At 34.3% G+C, this 21,721-nt stretch overlaps 2 protein-coding genes and 1 long non-coding RNA gene across 4 annotated transcripts; all 3 read right to left on the bottom strand.

Moving 5' to 3' along the window:
- Positions 1-666: 666 nt before the first annotated feature.
- Positions 667-1,468, bottom strand: LOC129298763 (protein SMALL AUXIN UP-REGULATED RNA 12). Its single transcript, XM_054937209.1, has one exon. The coding sequence runs from the start codon at positions 1,351-1,353 to the stop codon at positions 1,000-1,002; it is 354 nt and encodes a 117-aa protein (XP_054793184.1). The 5' UTR covers positions 1,354-1,468; the 3' UTR covers positions 667-999.
- An 8,451-nt stretch (positions 1,469-9,919) lies between these two features.
- Positions 9,920-14,788, bottom strand: LOC129304251 (endoglucanase 2). Of its 2 annotated transcripts, none has more exons than XM_054943949.1 (7): positions 14,637-14,788; positions 14,128-14,445; positions 13,200-13,483; positions 11,715-12,152; positions 11,227-11,374; positions 10,657-10,823; positions 9,920-10,566 (listed from the first exon to the last, which is right to left on the bottom strand). In XM_054943949.1, the coding sequence occupies exons 2-7, from the start codon at positions 14,315-14,317 to the stop codon at positions 10,234-10,236; spliced, it is 1,560 nt and encodes a 519-aa protein (XP_054799924.1). In that variant the 5' UTR covers positions 14,318-14,445; positions 14,637-14,788; the 3' UTR covers positions 9,920-10,233. The 2 variants fall into 2 exon arrangements, with proteins under 2 accessions (XP_054799924.1, XP_054799925.1); XM_054943950.1 differs by having other exon boundaries at positions 14,590-14,684.
- Positions 14,789-18,735: 3,947 nt separating this feature from the next.
- Positions 18,736-20,771, bottom strand: LOC129300576 (uncharacterized). The gene is made up of 2 exons (XR_008590796.1): positions 19,357-20,771; positions 18,736-19,284 (listed from the first exon to the last, which is right to left on the bottom strand). It is a non-coding gene; the product is annotated as an uncharacterized LOC129300576 (long non-coding RNA).
- Between the last annotated feature and the right edge of the window lie 950 nt (positions 20,772-21,721).

Here is a 21,721-nt window from a genome sequence, read left to right as displayed (position 1 = left end):
CAGAAGTCAGAACTACTAAAGAGGAGTTGGAAAAAGTTGGCGAGTCAAATCATAAGCCAATGTAATTTTGTTGAAGTCAACTGATATTGTATTAACGAGTGAGAATACAAGTGACTTTTCCGATGAACTCACCATAACAAAAGCAAAAACCCCAGTTTGCACTTTCAGGCATTATTGATCAGTTCTCCATTGAATTTCTAAGGGTAGGAGCCGTGATATGATCAAAACTACTTAAAACTACTAACATGGCAGTGATCTATCTCCAAATCTTAACCATCTGCCCTGCGGTGTGTGAGGACGCACGATGAGATGGATATAAATGATAATAGAGAACCCCATACTTATTTGATATTTCGCCTACATTCAAGCATAATAATAGAGTCATAGATTTGTGTGTAGAATCTCAAAAATATAAAGCAACAAGTAAGCCGGGGAAACAAGTAATTGAAGTCTTCGATGCCATGTTGAATTTCGCTGCTCGTGTCCAGACATTCCGTTTTCATCCGTTATTGAGTGGTTTCATTACAGTTACAGATCCAGCAGCAATAACTGTGGAATGTGCAACGAGCCAAAAAGACAACCTCGACATTAGATATTCGAAAATAAACAAAATCCTTGAAACAAGGGATTGCCTGTATCCACGATATGATATTACAAAGCTCGAGAGTTTACTCAGTTGCTTATGTGGCGCAATGTCGGATATGACAGAAATTTTATTTGATAATATATTTCACAAATAATAATAATAAAAAAAAAGGGACTACAATTAGTTCTCCACACGGTGCATTGGCAATTGGCATTGCACTTGCCAGCCTCTGCCTCCACCACTGCAGGAAAAATTGGCAAGTTAATATATAGATCTACATCCTAAACCCAGAACAAATTGTCACGGGGTGAATTTGTGGAGGTTAGAATTAGTTTAAAAGAAGAACCTCCTACAATGAAAAAACAACAGAAGCAGGAGAAAATAAAGCCAGAGAAGCAGCAGGGCAGCTTCATCTAGCTATAGCTTTTGTCTCCATAGTTGGATCCATATTTTCGTCTAAGATTGGAGGCGAGGGACTCAAAGACGTCTTCATCACAAGGGATTGTGAGACCCCTGTGGTTTTCAAAGCCAAACGCTTCTTCGGCTTGAAGGAGAAGGCTCTGGAACTCAGGGCGGCTCAGCAATGATATTGGGACAACGTATCTACTCCTGTTTTCTCCAACATATATGACAAAGTGACCCTTGGGCACGTCCACAGGCAGGCCTTCTTCATCGTACCCTCGTTTGCTCCCTAAGCTCGAGCATCTCTTTAGGATTTGCTTCAGAACTGCCGTCTGAGGGAGTCTGCCGGGTTTCTTCAGAGCCATTATATATGGATATAGATCGGTGTTGATCTGATGTGGTTGGTTAAAACCGATGGAGAGAGTTCAGGAGAATGGAAAAGGTAGGACTGATGAGATGGAGGGAAAGATTGAGAGGATGTACAGGTATTTATGGTGAGATTGAGAGGAGAGAAGGAAAGAGATATCAGTTATGTGAGGGCGTGAGGCTGTACGTGGTGGGGCAAAGGACAAGCCTGTGGTTTTCCCAAGACAGTTTTGAAAAGGGAACGTGAGCTGAAGCCCGAAGGACATGCTGTTGCCCTTCTAGAGGACAGCTTGGTCCCTCGTGCTCTTGAAATGATATTTTTGTCAAACACGTACGGTACTAAAATGCAGCATGCCTGCAATTTCCAAGGTTGCCTTTTAACTGCTGCTCCCGTGGCATTCTTTCCTTTAAGAAATCAATCCATTTTGACGCAGTAAAGATGAAACCAAATGCAGAAACTTGAAATCGTACCCCACCCTTTTACTTACAAAGGCTGTAACATTCAGCTCCAGCTCCATGACCCCGTCCATCAGCTTTAAATAACAGGAGTACATGCAAAAGGTCGTCGGCCTAGGGATCAAAGGGTCTCTCAATTTTTTTTTTTTTCCCCTCCACTTACTCCATCCCTGTCATTTAAAATTTTTTATTAAATAATTTTTTTAAATAATAAAATTAATGAATGGTGGGATGAAAAAAAATAAGAGAAATAAAGAAAAAAAAGTGAAGAGACCCACTTCTCAACCTAGTACCTTTTCCCCTCCTGTCTATTCATGTTTTGCCTTTTACCTTTTCCGTGGCCCCACTTCGCTCCGACTCTCAACACAAAAGTACAGAATTTTCCCTGAAAAGTTTTCCGATTTTCCGGGTTCGTATACGGATGGTACTTTTCCTAACCCTGATAATGGTGATAATATAATAATCATAACAGAACCTCCAATTTGGATGGCTTGAAATTAATACTGCTTGTTCTGTTTATTAATTATTCTGTCAAACTTATCAATACTAATATAATAAAAATATAAAAAATAAAAATTACTGAAATTTTAAGCATAACTTTAGAATAAAAAAATAAATAAATTATATAATATTATTTTTCTATCCCTCTCTTTATTTTCTAATGATAATTTAGGTATTTTATTTAAAATAAAATGCGTTTGCTTTATTGGAGTTAAGTGAAATTGATAACCCTTCATCTGTCAATTTGTAAGACCAAGTTGTGCAGGGAACATGTATGATCTAAACCCAAAAGCAGAGGAAGATAAGCAACGGAGGTTGACTTCACTGTCACTGGCTTTACTGCTCAAATGGAAGCCAGGTTTATAAAGAAGAAGATGAATATAATAAGAGAGAGGAAATGCAAGTTAATTGAAGATATCTTCATGTTGTTTCAAGTCATTTTAGCAGGTTAAAATTGCTTGGTTTAATTCTTACTCTACCCTCATATTTTGTGTGGACAAGCTAAGTTGAGCATCTTGAGTGGTGCTGTCAACTTAAAGGGGGTGCTGTGATTAGTGTTAATTACTTAATTGTTGATGATCTTAAAATCTATATAAAGGGCATCACATTTCATTAGAGATTAGGGGTTTTAATCCTTCCTAAAAAAAGGAGATTAATAAAGATCCTTACCTCATTGTTTCATCTCAAAGTTGAGGTTTGTACATTAATCAAGTTAAGTAGATTAATGCAAGGTTTTTATCATCTTTATTGTTAATATTTTCTTCTTCAATATTCTTAACATACATGTTGGCGGTGTGTGCTACGTAGTACCGAATATGCCTGCCACAGCACAGCAAGATCGTCTCATGGATTTACCTTCCCCGGCGATCACTTTATAACGGTCCAAAATGAATTTAACTCGACCAAAATCACGTGTTTGTGATCTATGAAGTTGGAGGAGCAACGAAGTATAAAAAGCAGAATAAATTAACCCAAAGAAGCCCAGGGCCCCAGACGTCGGGGAGTTTTAATTTTTTGTTTTCGGCCGAAGGTAAGGGAGTTTTGTTGGACTGCATGATGTAATGGGGCGGCTAGCAAGTAACCCCAGGAATTCCAGGACGGGTGGTGAATTTAAAAGTTTTACCTGGAAATTTTGTGTGGGGGCAATGACAATTAGAAACTTATAAAAATATTAATGATAATTATAGATATTAAATCATTGAAACTTCTATAAAAAATTATGACCCTTACTTATAATTTAAAAAATGTGAATACTCAGTTGAAAAATCTATTAACTACACTTAAGACTATTTATAATATTAATTAAAAATTTATGAAAGTTAGTTGAGAATGTTAATTTTTTATTATTAATATATACAAATAAATCACTTGAAAAATTAAATAAATATACTTAAAATTATTTGCAATGTTAGTTTGGAATTTATGAGAGTTTATGAATTGCAAACCAATTACTTATATTTTTTTCTTTCAACAATTAGATAAATCACATCAAAAATATACTAAATACATTTGTGATTATTTGTGACGTCAGTTGAAAAAATTATAAGCCAATCACTTGTCATCTTTTGCTATTACTTTAAAAATTAATAAAAAATAATTGAAAATCTTTATAGCATTAGTCATATTTCAAGTCAATCAATAAAAGATAATTTATTATAAACAAGGACCATCGTTTATTATTGAGATTTCAATAATTTAATATCTGTAATTGTCATTAATTTTCTTATAGGGTCTCTAATTGTCATTTTCCCATTTTATGTGTTTGGCATAATAATTCGTTTATATTTTTTTTCAAGAAAATCGTATTACATGTTTATTGAATTTATTTTAAAATATACACGCTTTCGTTGAAGCCATAATAGTAAAAATAACCCAATCACTATTGATTTCTCTATTAAAATTATAATCGAACATGTGGGAATTTTTCATCCTTCATTCAACTCTATGTCTTTTCAACAGGGGAATATAAATTTAATTTGTTTTAAATTTAAACACGGACTACTTTTGATCAGCTCGGAAAAATTTTAAATTGTGTTTGGATGGATGGATTTAACTTGAAAATTTAAATTTAAAATCTCAAATTTAAAATTTATAAATTTTAAATTATTTGTTTGGATGATATGAAAAATTTTAAATTACAATATTAAAATTTTTTATTTGGATCGAAAGTAAAATTTCAATATTTAAATTCTATATTTAAATTTAAAAAAACTTAAAAAATTAGTCAAACTCGACCATTTAAATGGCCAACTTCTATCAGGTTCAGACAAACAAAGTCGACTAGAATTGTGGCACCAGTGATAAACTGGATAGGACTTCCAAGTTCCTTTGGGACCGAATCATCACCACGTCAGGGATGGAATGATCGACTTTCACTGAGATTGGACTAACGACAACGACGAGGACTGGATGGCCAACTTCCACTTGAACTAAACCCATAGTGACGACAGACACCAAACACTAGACTTCCATCGGGATCGAACCGACAGCTACCATGAGCATTGGACGACCAACTTCTGCCGGGATCGGATTAATGACTACCATGAGCACCAGACAGCTGACTTCCACCAGGTCAAATCAACGGTGACGACAGGGACCTGATGGCTGACTTTCACCGGGATCGAACCAATGGCGATGACTGGGACCGAATGGCCAACTTCTATCAGGACTGAACAATTGATGATCATGGGTATTAGATTCTTGACTTCCACGAGCACCAGATGGTCGACTTATATTGGGACTAAATTGATGGTGAAGATAGGGACTGGACAGCCAACTTTCACTGGGACCAAACCGACAATAAGGACGAGTATTAGACAGCCGACTTCCACATGGACTAAAATGACAATGAAGACGGGGACCGTATGGCCGACTTCCATAAGAACTGGACCGACAGCGATGATGGCACTAGACACCTAACTTCCACTGAGATTAAATTGATGGCTACCATGGGCATAGGACGACCTTCTTCCACTGGGACCAGACTAACGATGATGCTGACCAGACTGAAGGGATGGCGATTGTTTGATCCTCTTCGGGTGGAGGTCGACCATTCAATTCTAGTTTTCGTCATTGGTCTAGTGCTGGTGGAAGTTGGTCGTCTAGTTTCCATCATTGTTGTTGGTTAAGTCTCGATGGAAGTCAACCTTTCAATCCCCATCATAGCCATCAGGTCAGTTCCCATCTTAGTCACCAATTCGGTCCACTAGAAGTTGATTGTTCGGTCCTCATCCTCCTCGTCGGTCTGATCCTCGTAGTCGTCGTCAGTCCAGTCCCCATCATCACCGTCGATTCGATCCCTGTGGAAGTTGGTCATCTAGTCCTCGTTGTTGCTGTCAGTCAAGTCACAAGGAAGTCTGCTGTCTAGTCCTCATTGTTGTCATCGAACAGGTCCAGGTGGAAGTCAGCCGTCCTATTCCCATCGTTGTCTTCAATTCGATCTTGATGCAAGTCGATCATCCCGTCCCTTCCCATCTCAATCAATGATGGCAGTTTGTTTTTGTCAACTTTAATGGTTCAGTGCAATTACCATTAGTAGGTCGATCAAGTCTTCGTGCATTTGGGTCAAATTACAAAAGAGCTTGAGTTAGGATTTAAAATAATAGGGTTTAGAAAGGATTTTAAATTACAAAAAAATTAAGAGAGAACTTGGATTTGAATTTGGATTTACCCAAATTCAAATCCATATATGTTTAATTAACCCAAATCTAAATCCATATATGTTTAATTATCCAAACAATGAATTTGGCTCAAATCTAAATTCATGTATATACAAACATAATATCAATAATATTTACTAGATTGCATAAAAATGAAAGATACGGATCCCGCTTCTCACATATGGGTACACAAAGAATCGACCAAATTAGCATTACGTGTTTTGTTAAATCCAGGGACACGCAATAATTAACTAAATAAATGGATGGAGTTTATGATGGCGCTGGATGATGGTCGTGTGTGTCAATATATATTGTTAATATCGTATACACAACTCGCAAGTAGTGGGACCTGCGAAAGAAGGTTATAAAATGAAGCAGCCTCAAAGAGTTGATTGTCCATCAAATGAAATGAAACCGATAATTGTAGGTTGTGGTCAACAAGTGGAAAATTCTTACATCCACTGATACGTATCAGTTTAATTAGATAAAATTTAATGTATTGTTATTTGTATTGATTTTATTTTTAAAATAAAATACATATTTAATTTTTTATCTTTTTTCTCTCATAATTAATTTATATTTACAATCGATATATTTTTATTGAATAATATATAAATGATGTAATGTATTAAATCTATATGATAATTTCTCTAACAAGTTGTCAGTGGAAGGAGAAGCAAATCTTTCGATCCAACCTATAAAACAATTTTGCAACCATTTCATTATCTTAAAATATAAGACAATTTGTTAAAAATAAAATCTAATTAATATTAATTTTTTAATATTACCTTTTAAATAAAGATAGAATTGAAATGATTAATACTCCTTTTGTTAAAAAATATAAGACATTTTTAATTAAATCTCACCTTCAATAAAGTAATTATCTACTTTCAAGCTAATCATATATTTTTATATTTACTCTTATTAAATATTCTATAATAAATATAAAGTCACTATTAATAAAGGACACTTTACATTTTATAATGGTGTGAGTATATATTGATTAAATGTGTAGATTTAAAGTTATAATAAATGAATGACTTTTTAAAAGTTTATATTGTGTTTTTTAAAAAATAATTTTATAAAATCTATTTATTATATTTTTTTGATATACCTAATTTTATTGCAATTTATTTTATAACTTGAGAGGGAGGAAATATTAATGTATCAACTTCATCAACTCTATTATAATTATACTCTACCCAATGCCCCCTTCACATTCTTCCCTCCTCCTTAATGAAAGGGAACGCGTATGAGTCTATTTAAATTTCAGTTAGGTATAATTAATTATAAAATAATCAATTCATATGATTGATTTTGATTATAATTAATTATGTTATAATGTAATTTATTTGAATATTAGTTTTTAAAATTAATTTTTACTGTATAAATTATCATAAAGGACATTACTTTTTACAATTAAATTATTAATAAAGTTGTATTTAATATTATTGAATTTGTTAAACTTTATTTAAGAAGTAAAATATATTATTTAATGAAAAAATTAAATTTATAAACAACTTTCCAAATCTTATTTTAAAACATAATTTTGACTCATTAATCAATTATCAAATTTTTTAACTGTTTAAATAATTTTTATTAAAATTGATTATTTGGCCAGTTAATCGATTATACGTTCAATCCAATCAGGCTATGTGTATCTCTTGCCATCTTAGAGAAATCTCGTTTAAATTCCTCCTCAAGCAAATGCCTGCTGAGCTTCTCTTCCCGGTGTTCATGCCTCCTCCCACAACCATCCGTACATTCATTATTATTGTACGAAAATAAAAAATAATTTAATTAATCCACTTTAAATTATTCAATTTGAAATTCAAATATATAAATATAGTTAAAATAAAATAAAAAATAAATAAAAATGGTATGTCATCCCAAACCCAACTTCACACCCTAAATCTATCAAATAAATTTATTCAAAAGGATAAATAATTCTTTCAAACTTATTTATTTTATTTGATAAGCAAGTCACACATATTAAATAAATAATTTATTATTTTCAAAAACTTAACATATTAAATAAAATTGTCATTACTTTACTTTCTAATTATCTTAAACTAATTCCATATATTATATAAGATAGTTGAAAACTTGTTATATAAAATAAGATTATTTAATATATGTACACAGTCTTTATATATTAAATCATATTAGACAATCCACAATGAAAGTTTTTGAATTGATAATCAAGAATTAAGATAGGGTATTATCTTAAATGTGCTAAATAGAGTTTTCAAAGACTAAATATAGAAAATTTAAATACATATTAACAAAGTAATTATCATTCGTTGCCTCTTTGTTTGTAAGTTTTGGAATGTTAACAAAATTAAACTCAAAGTGATGAATAGATAGAATTCATCTCAAAATGCAATTTCACATAAAGAATATGAAGCTAATCTTATAAGGATAATCTGTTATTCGATATGATCAGGAGCGCTAGGAGACATGCAATATATTTTTAGAACGTCTCACAAAAGGCTTCCAAATGATTGTGAAGATTCGGCCACCCTATAATAATGTTGTCCTACAAATAGGATAAGTATTATATATTGGATGTAATTGATGGGATCTAAATTATAAAAAACAAATACAAAAAATACAAATACTTACTCAAACATCCTGGAAAATCAATTCAACATCCGTTGGATTCTTCTAATATATTTCTACTTAGCAATCTCTAAACATGAATCACTCTAACCACGATGTATCAATCCTTTTTTATTGTATTAATGATGCGAATTGCATGTATCTTAGATGTAAAAGCTATTAATAGTATGAATAACAGTTAAGAGGAAAATAAACCAAACGTGATTAGAGAAATGAGATGGACGTGAACATATGAAATGTGTTATTGACCTAATGTAATTTATAATTGAATAAGGTTGAATCGGGAGAGAAAATTAAGGGGTAATTTTTAAAAATGAAGATGATAGATATTAAATATTTATTTTTGTGAGCATAGATATTTAATGTATTTAAATTTTAACAAACTTCATGAGAGCCTTTTCAACATATTAGTATTATTCAAAATTTAACATCTCAATATTTTCCATAAATAACAAACGATAGTTCTAAATACTTTATTGTTAAATAAATTAATATTTATATTATGAAATTTATAATATGTAAAATTTAACACCATGAGATTCAAATTATTATATAGATTAATATCTATACTTTATCATATTTATAATTCTCTAAAATCACGAGGATAGTCTAAATATTCAAACACATATTTTCTAAATATTTAAACAAATAACTATTAGTTTAAATTTGAATACCAATATATTTGCATATATATATATATATATATATCGATCATATGACTCTAGATTTTTAACATATCTTTATATTGGATCAAAACTTTAAATAGATAGATATTAATCTAAATTTAAATATGATAAGTTTTGAATTTCAAATAGGTAAAAAATAATTTTTATATATATCTAAAAATTAAAGTCATTCCACACCTAACTCCAAACATGAATAACATATTTTATATATATTAAAAAATAATAATTAGCTTGAACCTAACTTTAAATCTAACTTTAGAGCACGGAATTGCAAGAAAGATATTCCGAAATATAGAATTACAACAAATCTAAAAATGAACACGTGACATTTTCTCGTAATCTTTAATCCTACTTATATATATATATATAATGATTTTGAGTCATTTTTTCCCAAAAAAATTAATGACCTTAAAATTAAACAAACAAACAAACAACACTGCTACTCCTGTCCTGGTTCTAACTTCAGTCTCCGTAATCATATTTGATATCCACAGGCTTATCAAATACTGCATTTCTTATGTTGGTTTGAGATCGGAGGCATAGAGGGTTCCCAACCATCTATGTACACCCATCCACACACATTATTAGTGCAGATGCATACGATAGATAAATGGCATAGCCAAGAATGCAAGGCAATTCCCTATCATAACAATCATTTCAATTAAAAAAAAAAGAATTAATATATATTTTTAACACAAGTGCAATGGTATAGCTCAAACATGGTGCGCTGACCAAGTCAAATCAAATTTGCCTGTGCGTGGCAATGTAGGCTAAACCATCAGACGCCGCACCAGACAGTACAATACAAACAATCAAGCACATTGGTACACCATTATTTTGCCCCCTTTTAATTAGCTATAAAATGAATACAGCTACAAGGAAATATGGTCGACAGTTGACACTGCACTCAAACATCCAGCTTACTTTCGGCTGCGGCCAAGAGAAGCTATAACTATCAGGTAAAGGATTGAACTGCTGATGATGTGGTGACTAAACTAGAAAAGAGGCCCACGGCTAGGGCTGTGTTATAGGTGCTTGGTTCGGCTTGCATGGAATTGTTCCTGGAGTCAATAAAAGTCTCGTTTAAGAAGGGTCCACCAACAAGTGCTCCCGTGGCTACGTTGGGATTAGGATCAGATGATTCGAGCCATCGGAAACCGTCTTTGCAATTAGGCTTTTCATCAGAAGGAATTGAAGCTCCCCTGTGATGAACGAATAGTGGGAATTTATCCCCATATCCAACTAGATAACTCATATGCATAGGATTATTGCCCAAGACATAATTAGCCTGCAAGAATAGCAGAAAGTTTTCAGTCTGGACAAGGATCACTTATTGCAGGATAGTTGACGTTCTGTGCAAATGATGATGGAAAGTTACCTGAGATTTGGCGAAGTTCCGGAGATCTTCTGGGCTGAAAGAATCTGAATCACAACTTAATTTGTGAGTCTTCGAAGTAAGCATATAATCACTGTAAAGAGTAGCTAAGAATGCTGAAGCAACCGGTTGCTGCAGAGAGTTCCATTCGCTGACCCATATAAGACCATCTGTATTACGGAAAAAGAAAACTACTTACTGAACAAACAATAGTAGAATTATCAATATTATAATGAAATTTCAAATTTGATATTAATCATTGACAATATGCTCATCCAGATCACACTCACGGGCAACACTAACTTGCCAGCAAGTTAATATTATAGTATCTGTCTAAATAACTGAATTCTGCCCCTTAGTAACTTCCCTCAAGATGGACGCAGGCTCACAAACAACCATTGACCACTCAGACGAATAAGCAGAAACTATCCTCTATGCAACATTTTCCTGATAGAGTTTCAGCACTTGAACAACTTTATCCATTCATTGACGTTAATAATGGAAGGTAGTGCAAAGAAGACGAAAACATTTTTGGCATGAGCATGAAACAATAGCTTTTAAGGAGAGCATTACTATCAGTTCTGCTTTTTGTGGCTGTTGGAGAATCTGGCAGAAGACCACACATTACAGCCTCGGCTGTTTTCCTGTAACTTCGAAGACCAGAGCCATATGAGCTGGTAATGTCATTGGCCTTAAAGAAGCTTAATCTGGATAACAAAACCTGCTCAAAGTCAAAGAAAACAAAGATATTAAAGGTAAAAGAATATAAAGAAAAACCAATTCATCATCACCGATGAAAACAGAGCATCATCTAAGGTAAAAGAAACATTACTCGCGATTAAGATAAACCCTGTTATGAACACACAATTTAATTTCCAGCCACTAGTTTCCCCTAGTCTTCTTTATGTAAAATCATGGGAATCTGATGCGTGGGTTGTAATCAATATCTGAAACCCATTTTCAACTGAAGCATTGACGTAACTTGTGATGATCTTTAGCTAAAAGATACGTGAAAACTGGAGAAAGATTGAATGTTTCCCAATAATAAAGGAGGAACCCACCTGAGTTCCGGCAAGCTTGTTGTCCCAACTAAACCAGGTTGGAGTCCCCCACTGAGCATAGTCTTCTCCCTTTTGACCAGTCACATACTGAAGATAAGAATCATCATTTGTAGCATGATAGAGCCAGCTAGCTGCCCACAAGAGTTCATCACCATATCCTGTTGAATTATAATACGTCTGGACTTCAGGAATGCTCTTACTATAAGATCCCTTGTTCTTTTCCGCAAAATTAAACAACTCTTTTGCATGCCTGAGGAGAGTGCTTGAATATGTAGAATCACTTTTCTTAAAGACCAAAGATGCCGAGGCCATGGCTGCGGCAGTTTCAGCTGCTACATCTGTTCCAGGACTAGATGTGTTGACCTGAGTAAGTGGCCTTGCCTCAGTCATGTCTTCAGGCCTATCCCAGCATGAATGATCTGCAGCAGGGTCGCCCACCTGCCCAAAAATATATTTTGAAAAATGAAATAGATCAGATTAGGCTATCAGGAAGCCACTTTAATAAAAGGGCAAGCAGGTGAGACAGTCCTAACACCAAAAGAGAAAGTCTGAAAGCAACTGGCACGTGAAGAAGACAAGGAATAATTCGTGTTTATATATGATCACTATCCATTGATCTGTCCTACACAACAATCACCACAATGCAGTGAAGTCTGAAAAGCATGAAAAAGGGAATAGAAAGGTAAGGGAAAAGTATTAAAATTCCCAAAGGAAAAAAAAAAAAAAAAGACACACCCTAAACACCATCTGATGAAATATAAGAATTAATATATTTTGAAGAAACCTAGGCTAGTAGATTATTATTATTATTTTAGGAAGAAATATGTTTTCTTGTGTTATTTTAATATGTTGTGTCCTTTGTGTTATTTTAATATTTTGTAAAAGGAAATCTGAAACCTAGCTTTATATGGACATGGTATTAAGGTTTCCTTTTGTGTTATTCTGTTAGAAGGGAAATCTGAACATTAGCTTTTTTTTGACAAGTGATTAAGATTTCCTTAATAGGTAGGACAGTTAGTTTAAATAGACTAGTTTGCATTTGTAATGGAACACTTGACGAATAAAATATTGTGAGAATTCAGATAGCTTCTCCCTCTCCTCTCTCTCTCTGCGTTTCTGCCTCTCCGTCTCCCCCCCCCCCAATTCTGTTCTTCATCTTCTTCATTTCTCCCTCTTTATTTCTGGTTTTTTCTACTCTCTCCCTCTGTCCAGTACTGTGCAAGCTTCTGTGAGTGTGTGTTACATCACCGTCGTTTTTATAATCTCACGGCATGACATGGCATTAATACCAAAGAAGAAAAAGGGAAAACAAAATTACAGGATGTAGCTGTCTAAGACGATACAAGAGTCATGAAGGATATGAAATTTATGCATACACTACACAATAGCTAGCTCGCACATAATGCTGGCATCAAATGCTTTTCAGAAGGATGTGCATCCAAGCCAAAAAAAAAAAAAAAACCGGAAGGTGAAAGCTACAATAACCTGAATGTAAAGCACATTCTCAGAAGGATGCGCACTGATGAGATAGTCAGTGATCCACTTGAGTGATTCTTTAGCAGGCTGCAACTGGCCAACTTTATCCATATTATTTCCATATTCCAAGATGGCCCAAGATAACACGGTAGCAGTAAATGCCATTGGAAAACCAAACTTCATGTGATCCCCAGCATCGTACATCCCTTTTGTTAAATCCAACTTCGATTGGCTTCCATCTTTAAGAGCTGAGTCCCCTCTCCAGGATATTTTGTTGTCCACCAACCTACCAGCTGCAATGAGGAAGCATGGTTATAACTCAACTAATCCTAAAGACGTAGGGGTAAAAAAATTAAGAAATCTAAGCAACGCATAGCACACCATGATTGAAGTAATTAAGAAAAATCGAAAGGCCAACAAATCTATATGGAACTCAAATTAATTTAAAAATTTTTTTGAGATAGAAATTATTTCTATTTAAAGAAACATATATGATCTCTCAAGAGATTAGTTATTAAAACCAACAAGTCAGGGGAGCAGTATACCACTCTTTCAATAAAAAAAACTAGAGAACATAAAAGGATGCATGAATGCAAAGTAAGAAATACCAGCAAAAGAATACAGACGTTAATATTTGGCTTGTTGGCTCAACTAGTATGCTTCAGAACAAACACCAATACTTGGAACGAGAATGAAATAAGAAGCTCGTCTAAGATATCCCAACTATGTCATACGTACAACCAAGCAAACAGAAACCGAGAAAATGAACCCCCCCCCCCGGGAGGGGGGTTGGACAGAATGGAGAAAAGGCATAGAAACTAAACAATTGCATAGGATAGTAGCGGGTGGAAAAGAAAAGAAAAATGATCAATACTAAAAGAAATGCATTTGAAAAAAATTATATATATATATATATATATAGAACAAGAAGTGTTACATTTTTGTATATCGAAGAACTGCATTGAGAGTTTGAGAGCGGAGGCATAATCTTCGTCGTTGGCGCTCTTATGGTGGTGACCAAATTTCTTCACCAATGCATATACAACGGCACCGACGACGATAGCAAGAACGACAAACGCCAGAAACCAGCCGCAACATGATCCCCTGGACCTCGACTTTTCGGCCATTTCAGAGAAAGCGCTTTGATTACCACGTCAGCCCCCGGATCTATATCAGACTTAACACATTGTTCAAAAACAAGGGTCGCTTCCAAGGTGCCCGTGAAGCGCCACGTGCGAGAGAAATTTATAGGTACCTGACAGCGAGAAAGAAGAGAGATCTAGCTTGAGACAACAGCTACGTTTAGAATGCAGTTATCAAACAGGCTTGAGTATTATTGACTTGAAATGCATGAAATTAAAATTGGAAAACCCCGAAAGCAGGCAAGCGAAGCACCAACATCAGAACAGAAGAGAGGAAGAGTTGGATCTGAAGTTCTGAACTAACCAGGACAACATATGACCCGACCCGAGCGCCAGGTGGAGAGAGTGGAAACTGAAAATGGCGGGTTCCGAAGACCACCGACGAAGCTATACTTGAGGCATCGCTTCTTTAGGTGTTATTTGAATGACGCAAATGCCCCTCCTGAAGTTAACCAACCAACAGTGAGAGGTCGGGAAGGTATGGAAGGTTGTATATGTAAAAACAATTAGCCAAGAGACGACCCGTTTGTCGGTGGGCTGGGGATGATCTGGTCCATATACTTGAGTGACATAACATGGACCCTTCAACCTAGAACCCTCTAAACTTTTTTTCCCCTCCGGTTGGCGGTCCGATTAAAAAGAACGATTTAATTTTAAGTAACTTTTGAAGTATTTTAAAAATGCTAATAATCCGACACCATATGATTAATATTTCTTATTAAAGATTATGACATGAATTGCAAATTATTAAAGAAAATGTGGACAGTTAAGATGTGAATTACTAAAAGTTTCAAAAAATCAATCAAATTAATTTTTAATATTTTCTATTAAAAATTGAGAAATGAGTTGTTAATTATTTGTAGATCATTGTCGAATTCAAGAATGCCAATTTTAATTTACTAAGAATTTGAAGCAATTGATATAGTCAATTTTTATCTTTCTTTATTAAAGCTTGAAAGGTGACTTGCAAATTATTTGCAAATCACTACTGAATCCGTGCGGCCAAGGCAAATTGCAAATGAAGTCTCATGTCATGCATAATTTTCTTTAAGTATTAACCTTGTCATTTCACATTGATTTTTAATGACACAAGCACCTTTGTTGCTGTACTGCTATTTCAAAAATGATTTGAGATACAAATGCTATTAAGTTACTTTTTAAAAGACATATCTAATTGTGAATCAAACAAAACTTGTTCGTTACTTTTTTCGTTCTGAGACTCTTACTTCATCTATCATAAATTATAAAATATTCTTAAACAAAATTCTATATATTAATAAAACTCATTAAATATAATTTATAATTTTAGTTTTTAAAAATAAAAATATAATTTTTTAAAAAATACTCTTTATTTAATATTCCATTTCTAAAATATTAAAAAAAGAGAATATAATGAGAATGATAATATTTGAATGTTGACAAAAAAGGATAGTATTTGAATAATATCATTTTTATCAAAGCTTATTATATTTTAAAACATTAAATATTTTAAAAAAGTGTTTTATAATTTGAAATAGTGAGAGCATTTTCTGTTTTTATGTATAATCTTCTCCCTAACCTTGCTCGTTCGAATTTATCATTTTCCTTGACTTAAAATACCAGTAACATAGAACCCAATTTTAAAAGTTTGGTATGGTCATGGACAGTTTTTTAGGTTGGTAAAAATGAGTTTTTTTTTAGGCTTTACGCTAACACTCATTCCTAGGTCATTAAGTATCGGCTCCCAAGTGGGAGAAAAATTGAGTCTCAGATTTGCTTTAGCAAACCGTTGGCATCATCCCATCTTAAGATGTGGGACGTGTCGTCGCACGTCCCAGCAAGGTGGAATGGAACAATCTTATGTTGGAGAAACGTAGAAACCAAGCCACTTTTCCCGTCGCTGTCTCCCTCTCTTTATCAGCAACAGCTAGCAACCTCCACACGTCCGCATGCCTCTATCCTGGCATCTTCATCCGTGTGTATATACAGAATACATATTTAAAGTCTGGAGTAGTCCTGTCGTTGCGTTACTTCTTCATTATGATACCTGTAGGAATCCATTTGGCATTCTCATGTGAAATCTGCCCCTGCTCTGATTAGCAAATAATCCAGATCCATCGCTATATATGAGAAAAATGTGAAGAAACAGTTAGTAATAGATTGTTGAGAATTCAGTGCTGGTTTGGACAGGGAGAAAATGAAAGGAGAATAGCAGAGAGGAAAAAATATCAGTAGGCAAAACTTATAAAAATAGTAAACAAAAATTAAGAGTTTTGCGTCGTAGTAATATTTTCCCTTTAGTTCTCTTTCCATCCAAACTAAATGTTAAGAGTGGCGGTGAATCATATTTTGCTTTTAGCAGGTTGTGGCTGTGGTGACGTGAACCCTTCATATAATGTATAACAGGTGTTGGATCTCTTCTTTCGGAGATCCTCGCAACAGATATACTCACCAAGTGATTGCGACAAATTCTACAGTGCAATTTCTCCATTTCCCTTACCAGTGATAAAATAGTTTGCAAGGGAGAAACCCATCTGGTGAAACTACTGTAAGATTAGGCTATCGTAAGCGATGCAAAGAGTTACTTGGAGATTCAACGGCATCTAATTCAAGAATACAAGAGAGGGCAGCTTGGAATGCATTATAGCGTCTTCTCCTCCATCCCAAAATTTGCTCGTTGATTTGGAAAATTAAAAGGACGACTTTTTTGCTTGGGATTCGCGAAGGCCTCTGGTTTCTCAAGCACCTTCGACTCTTGGGGCTTTTCACTGACAGAAAATGGGTAATTCCTGCAGGGTTGCGATTTCACCTGGGTTTTCACTCTTTCTTCGTAGACAATCCGGGCCGCAGTTTCTTTGGGCCTTTCACCCATTTATCATCCGAGAAGGCAAGAAATAACAAACCTCACCCACCCTCGCCCTTGCTTGGTCCCTCCGAGGAGGCTAAAAATCAATATATGGGCGCGACACAATAAATGATTTTGGAAACGGGCTCCCATGAATGCCATAATTATTTATCCATGTCGTGCATTGACGGTCGCATCGGATATTCAGTCCATATGATATTATTTGGGTTAAATGTAAGACGTCATCTGCTAAAGTGTTTTGAGTAGGTTATAAAGTCATATAGACTAAATGATTAAAGAGTCAAATCCAATCAATAATCTAAATAAAGGGGCCAACCTTGAGCTTAATGGAAAACCATGGTTAGACAAGCATGTCAAAATCTCGCCAGTTGCAAACTTACTTCGTGGACCATTGGTACATAAAGATATAATCTCAAACGATTTTGGATCTCGTAGGAACAACATCAGTGTGCCCAAGTACCTCGGCAAGACAGGCTGGTTGCTAAAACGAAAGATAGTGATAAAAGATCATGCCAGGAGTTTCACAGGATCCTCGATTATTCGTAAGAACATTCAAATTTTAAGGTAAAAGTTACCGTCACTTTGTCATTATAAATAGAGCATCAAATCGCAGAAGAAGACAACAGTCAGCACTCGAAAGACTCGCATTTTGTACTCATAGTTCTTAGGTTTATCCATTAATTTTTATCTTCAATTTGGACTTATAACCGTTTACATTTCATAACGTTTTAATAATAATCAAACACTTGTTCTATCAAGTCTTGCTTATCTTTTACATCTGGATAAATTATGGTGAGAGAGTTTGGCAACCCTTTGTTATCAAATAAGACTCAGAGTTTCTGACACGCCTGATAATTTGTTGTTCTTGACGAACAAATATACTCGGTATTTTGAGTAATTTTTTTTTACCGAATAAGCATTTATTTCAATATTTGAAATTACCATCAGATTGTCCCAACCAATAATTCAATTTCTAGTTTGAAATTAACATCTAGCTATATACATGGAATATATTACTATCACTAGTAACTATGTGAAAACTTAGGTCACGTTTGGTTATTAAAACAGAATGGCTTGAAAAAATAAGAGTAAAAATAAGATGATCAAAGAAAATAGGTGAGCATATTTATAAGAAAGAGGGTTAATTTAATTTATGAAATTAAGAATCATAATTCATGAAATATTTTTAGGGTATGATGAATTGTTAGTATGAGCGTTCAAACAATGACCGTATACTTTAAGAATAAAACAAATGGGGGAAAGCTTAATTTGATAACAACTGAATGCTCCTTCATAGCTTGCATTTCGGAGAACAAATATCCGGTAAATTGGGCCAGCCAGGGCACATGAATGCACGCATGCAGGTGATTAGGAAAAAGTAAACACGAATATAAAACAGATGGGAAATGAAAGCAGAAATTGGCAAATCAGACCTATAATCATAGGAAGATTGGCTGAATGAATCAGGGAATCAAATAATATTCCTGTCCTTCCTTTTTTTTTTTTTTTGGGGAATGGTTTGTGGCGAAAGGAACCCACATATTAAGAACTAATGAAGTATTTTGCCCTCCACTATTTGATTGTATGTAATGGTTTTGAATGGCGTGTGGTTGGCCAAATCTTCGCCTCCCTTTTCAACCACCCTCTCAACCAACTGATTAAAACTACCTGCGTGGAGACCAAATCATTGCACGCAGAACTAATCCAGTACAAATCCACATGCTATATCCAGCCGAAGATATAGAGATATACACGTAGTAGGTGTCGTATCTAGGAATCGAAGCGGGGACAGAGATAGTGCTGGGTTTAGTGGACGGACAGGAGAATGGAAGTATATGCTTGGGAGAGTGTGGGCGTCCACCAAATGCGTTGGAGTGAGCGAATTGGAGTATATGAACGTTTATTCTTTACTGCGTGCTTTGTGGGATGTTTCGTTGGCTCTTTCTGCTTTGCCTTTTTCATCCCTCTAGAATCCCTCCTGCATCACATTTCATCATCTCCACTCGCCCCTCCCTGCCCTGTCTTTTTTCTCGGATCTCGCGTCATCACTTTTTATATAAACTCTTGTTGCCTTTGTTACTACCCTTCCCAGATATCAAAATTAAACCTTCAACAAAAATGAAGACTTCAGTGATCTTTCGTGAACAAGTTTTGTAAGCTACGAAGATTAATACAATACCTGGGCTCAACAGAGGTAAACGAAGGGATTCCAATAGAGATAAATAGTGAAGGAAATTCAGTGTTTTGTCTCGTTCAGTTTGATTGGATTACAAAAATAACAACAGATGAACAAACGCTGTTGTGGGGAACGCGGGAAGCTTTCAATGACCAATTAATTAAGGGATGGCCTTGAGTCAACCATAATTAGTCAAACGATTTCTTCAATTGTATATGGCAATGGGGCGAGGAAAGCTCCTCGGAAACTGCATTATCCTGGTCAAGAGCCTGTTTCTCCGCTGCCACTCAGCTCACTTGTTAATGGACTCTGAAGTGTTTTCAATAATTGCTCTAGGTCAACACCATCGCCTCTCGCTCCCCCCCCTAAAAAAAAAAAAAACTCCCCAAACCCATTGATCACAAATAGAAATTTCCCTCTATTTCCTTGCTCTCTGCTTCAACATAAAATTGTTTACCTTCCAGGATTTTAAAAAATAGTCCCATTCTTGTAGTCATAAATCAACTATATGAAAAACGAAAACCACTCAGATTTTCATTTGGATCAGCTTTTTTTTTCCCCCTTAACTTTTATAGGCAGAAGATCTACAAATCAGTGCGTCTGTTTCCCTATGCATAATGAGAGAGTCGTGTTTTAGTTTTAAATTTATCGCAAAAACGGAATTTTTCATTTGATTTATGAATGATATATGAAGCATGGCTTATATAACAACTAGCAATATACCCCTGCGGTGTGTGGGATATTCTTGATTTTTATATAAATCAATATTAAATAAAAATTTAAATGTTATGCAATATATATATATATATATATATGTATATGTAATCATTAACTAGTGAATTTAGTAAAAATATATAATATAATTGGGATGCTAAAACTTGTCAATGGTCAATAACAGGTATTGCTGTTAATGAGATGGACTATATTGCCACTTAAGCATGCGGTCTTGATTGAATTTATATCAATGCATAAAATATCTTTGTAAGGTTACCTTTAATTGGCCCAACAACGCTTGAATCTGACACACTACAACCAAACCTATAATTTGGCACAGTTTTGTTCATTTAATAACCATGTATTTAAAACTTGGCAAAGATCTCTACGGATAGTTATAAAAAAATGTGACGATATTAATTATGGGAAGAATCTAACCACGGTTGGAAAAGAAAGTGGCTTAAAACCACGGCTTTTGCTATTTTTCAGATCTAACAACTTGTCAGACTTTGGTAATAGCCACGTTATATTTAAATAATTAAATACAATATTAAATAAAACATAAATTACCTCAAGTATCCAGCGAAATGCCAAATTTGTAGTAAGTTAGAGAAATTTTTAACTTCATGAAAATATATTAAACATAAAAACATACTTAAAATAAACAAGAAAAAAGGGAAGACAAGGAGCATGCATGTACGTGCTTGAAGATCCAAAGCGCGAAAGTGAAAATTAAAATGAGGGGGCATGGGTTTTATAACATTGGCCTTGAGCCACAGTTCTTAGAAAATTGTGGCTCATAAGCCACGGTTCTATTAGAAATTGTGGCTTGGTTTCTAACAAAACCACAGTCAGCCATGATTTTGCCACAATTCTGGCTCAATGAGCCACAGTTTTGCCAGAAATCATGGCTCAATTTTTGACAAAACCATGATCAACCACAGTTTTGCCAAAAATCATGGCTTATTGAGATACAATTTTGAAAAACCATGGCTTTAATTAATTTCAGGCAAAAAAAAATTATAGTGATAGGTTTTTTTGATAAAAACGTGGAATTAACCATGGTTTAAGAAAAACATGGCAATATTCTGTCGGTATTGCAGTATTTTTTTTTATAGTGATATAATCAAATAGTCATATTAAAAAAAAACTTGCCAATTATCATTTACAATCATGAATTGTCTAATCTATTTATAGTTATAACATATAAACACATTAAAAATGTATCTCTCGTGGTTAATTCTTTCTTTTTTAAGTATAGTGCTTGCTTGATATAAGTAGCGATGTGGATAGTACAAAATGGGATTATGACAACTATGTCCCGTCTCCAATTATGAAAAAGATAAGGATTGAATTTTTATCTCATCCCTTCCATTTAGGATCGAAACAAGATAGGAAAATCGTATAAAAAAGATCACGGTATAATTTGAAGATACAAAAGAAAAACTCTAGACATTGTCGATTTGTTTTGCAATGCATATAATCTTGTTAACTTACCTCACAAATCAATAGGCTTTCTTATCAACTAAATTGACTATATCCCCTGTGTTTCATCATTCATGCTATCTATATTTTTAATTTAATATCATATAGGGTACTAAAGTTTATATATTATTACTAATCAAAAGCAAACTCCCTCTTTTAGAGTTGGCAA

The sequence above is a fragment of the Prosopis cineraria genome, unplaced genomic scaffold (assembly GCF_029017545.1).
Source record: "Prosopis cineraria cultivar Desert tree isolate PC_DT_omini unplaced genomic scaffold, ASM2901754v1 PC2, whole genome shotgun sequence".
NCBI lineage: Eukaryota > Viridiplantae > Streptophyta > Magnoliopsida > Fabales > Fabaceae > Prosopis > Prosopis cineraria.
The sequence above is the reverse complement of the archived record's forward strand: the minus strand, read 5'-3'. Positions and strand labels throughout refer to the sequence as shown.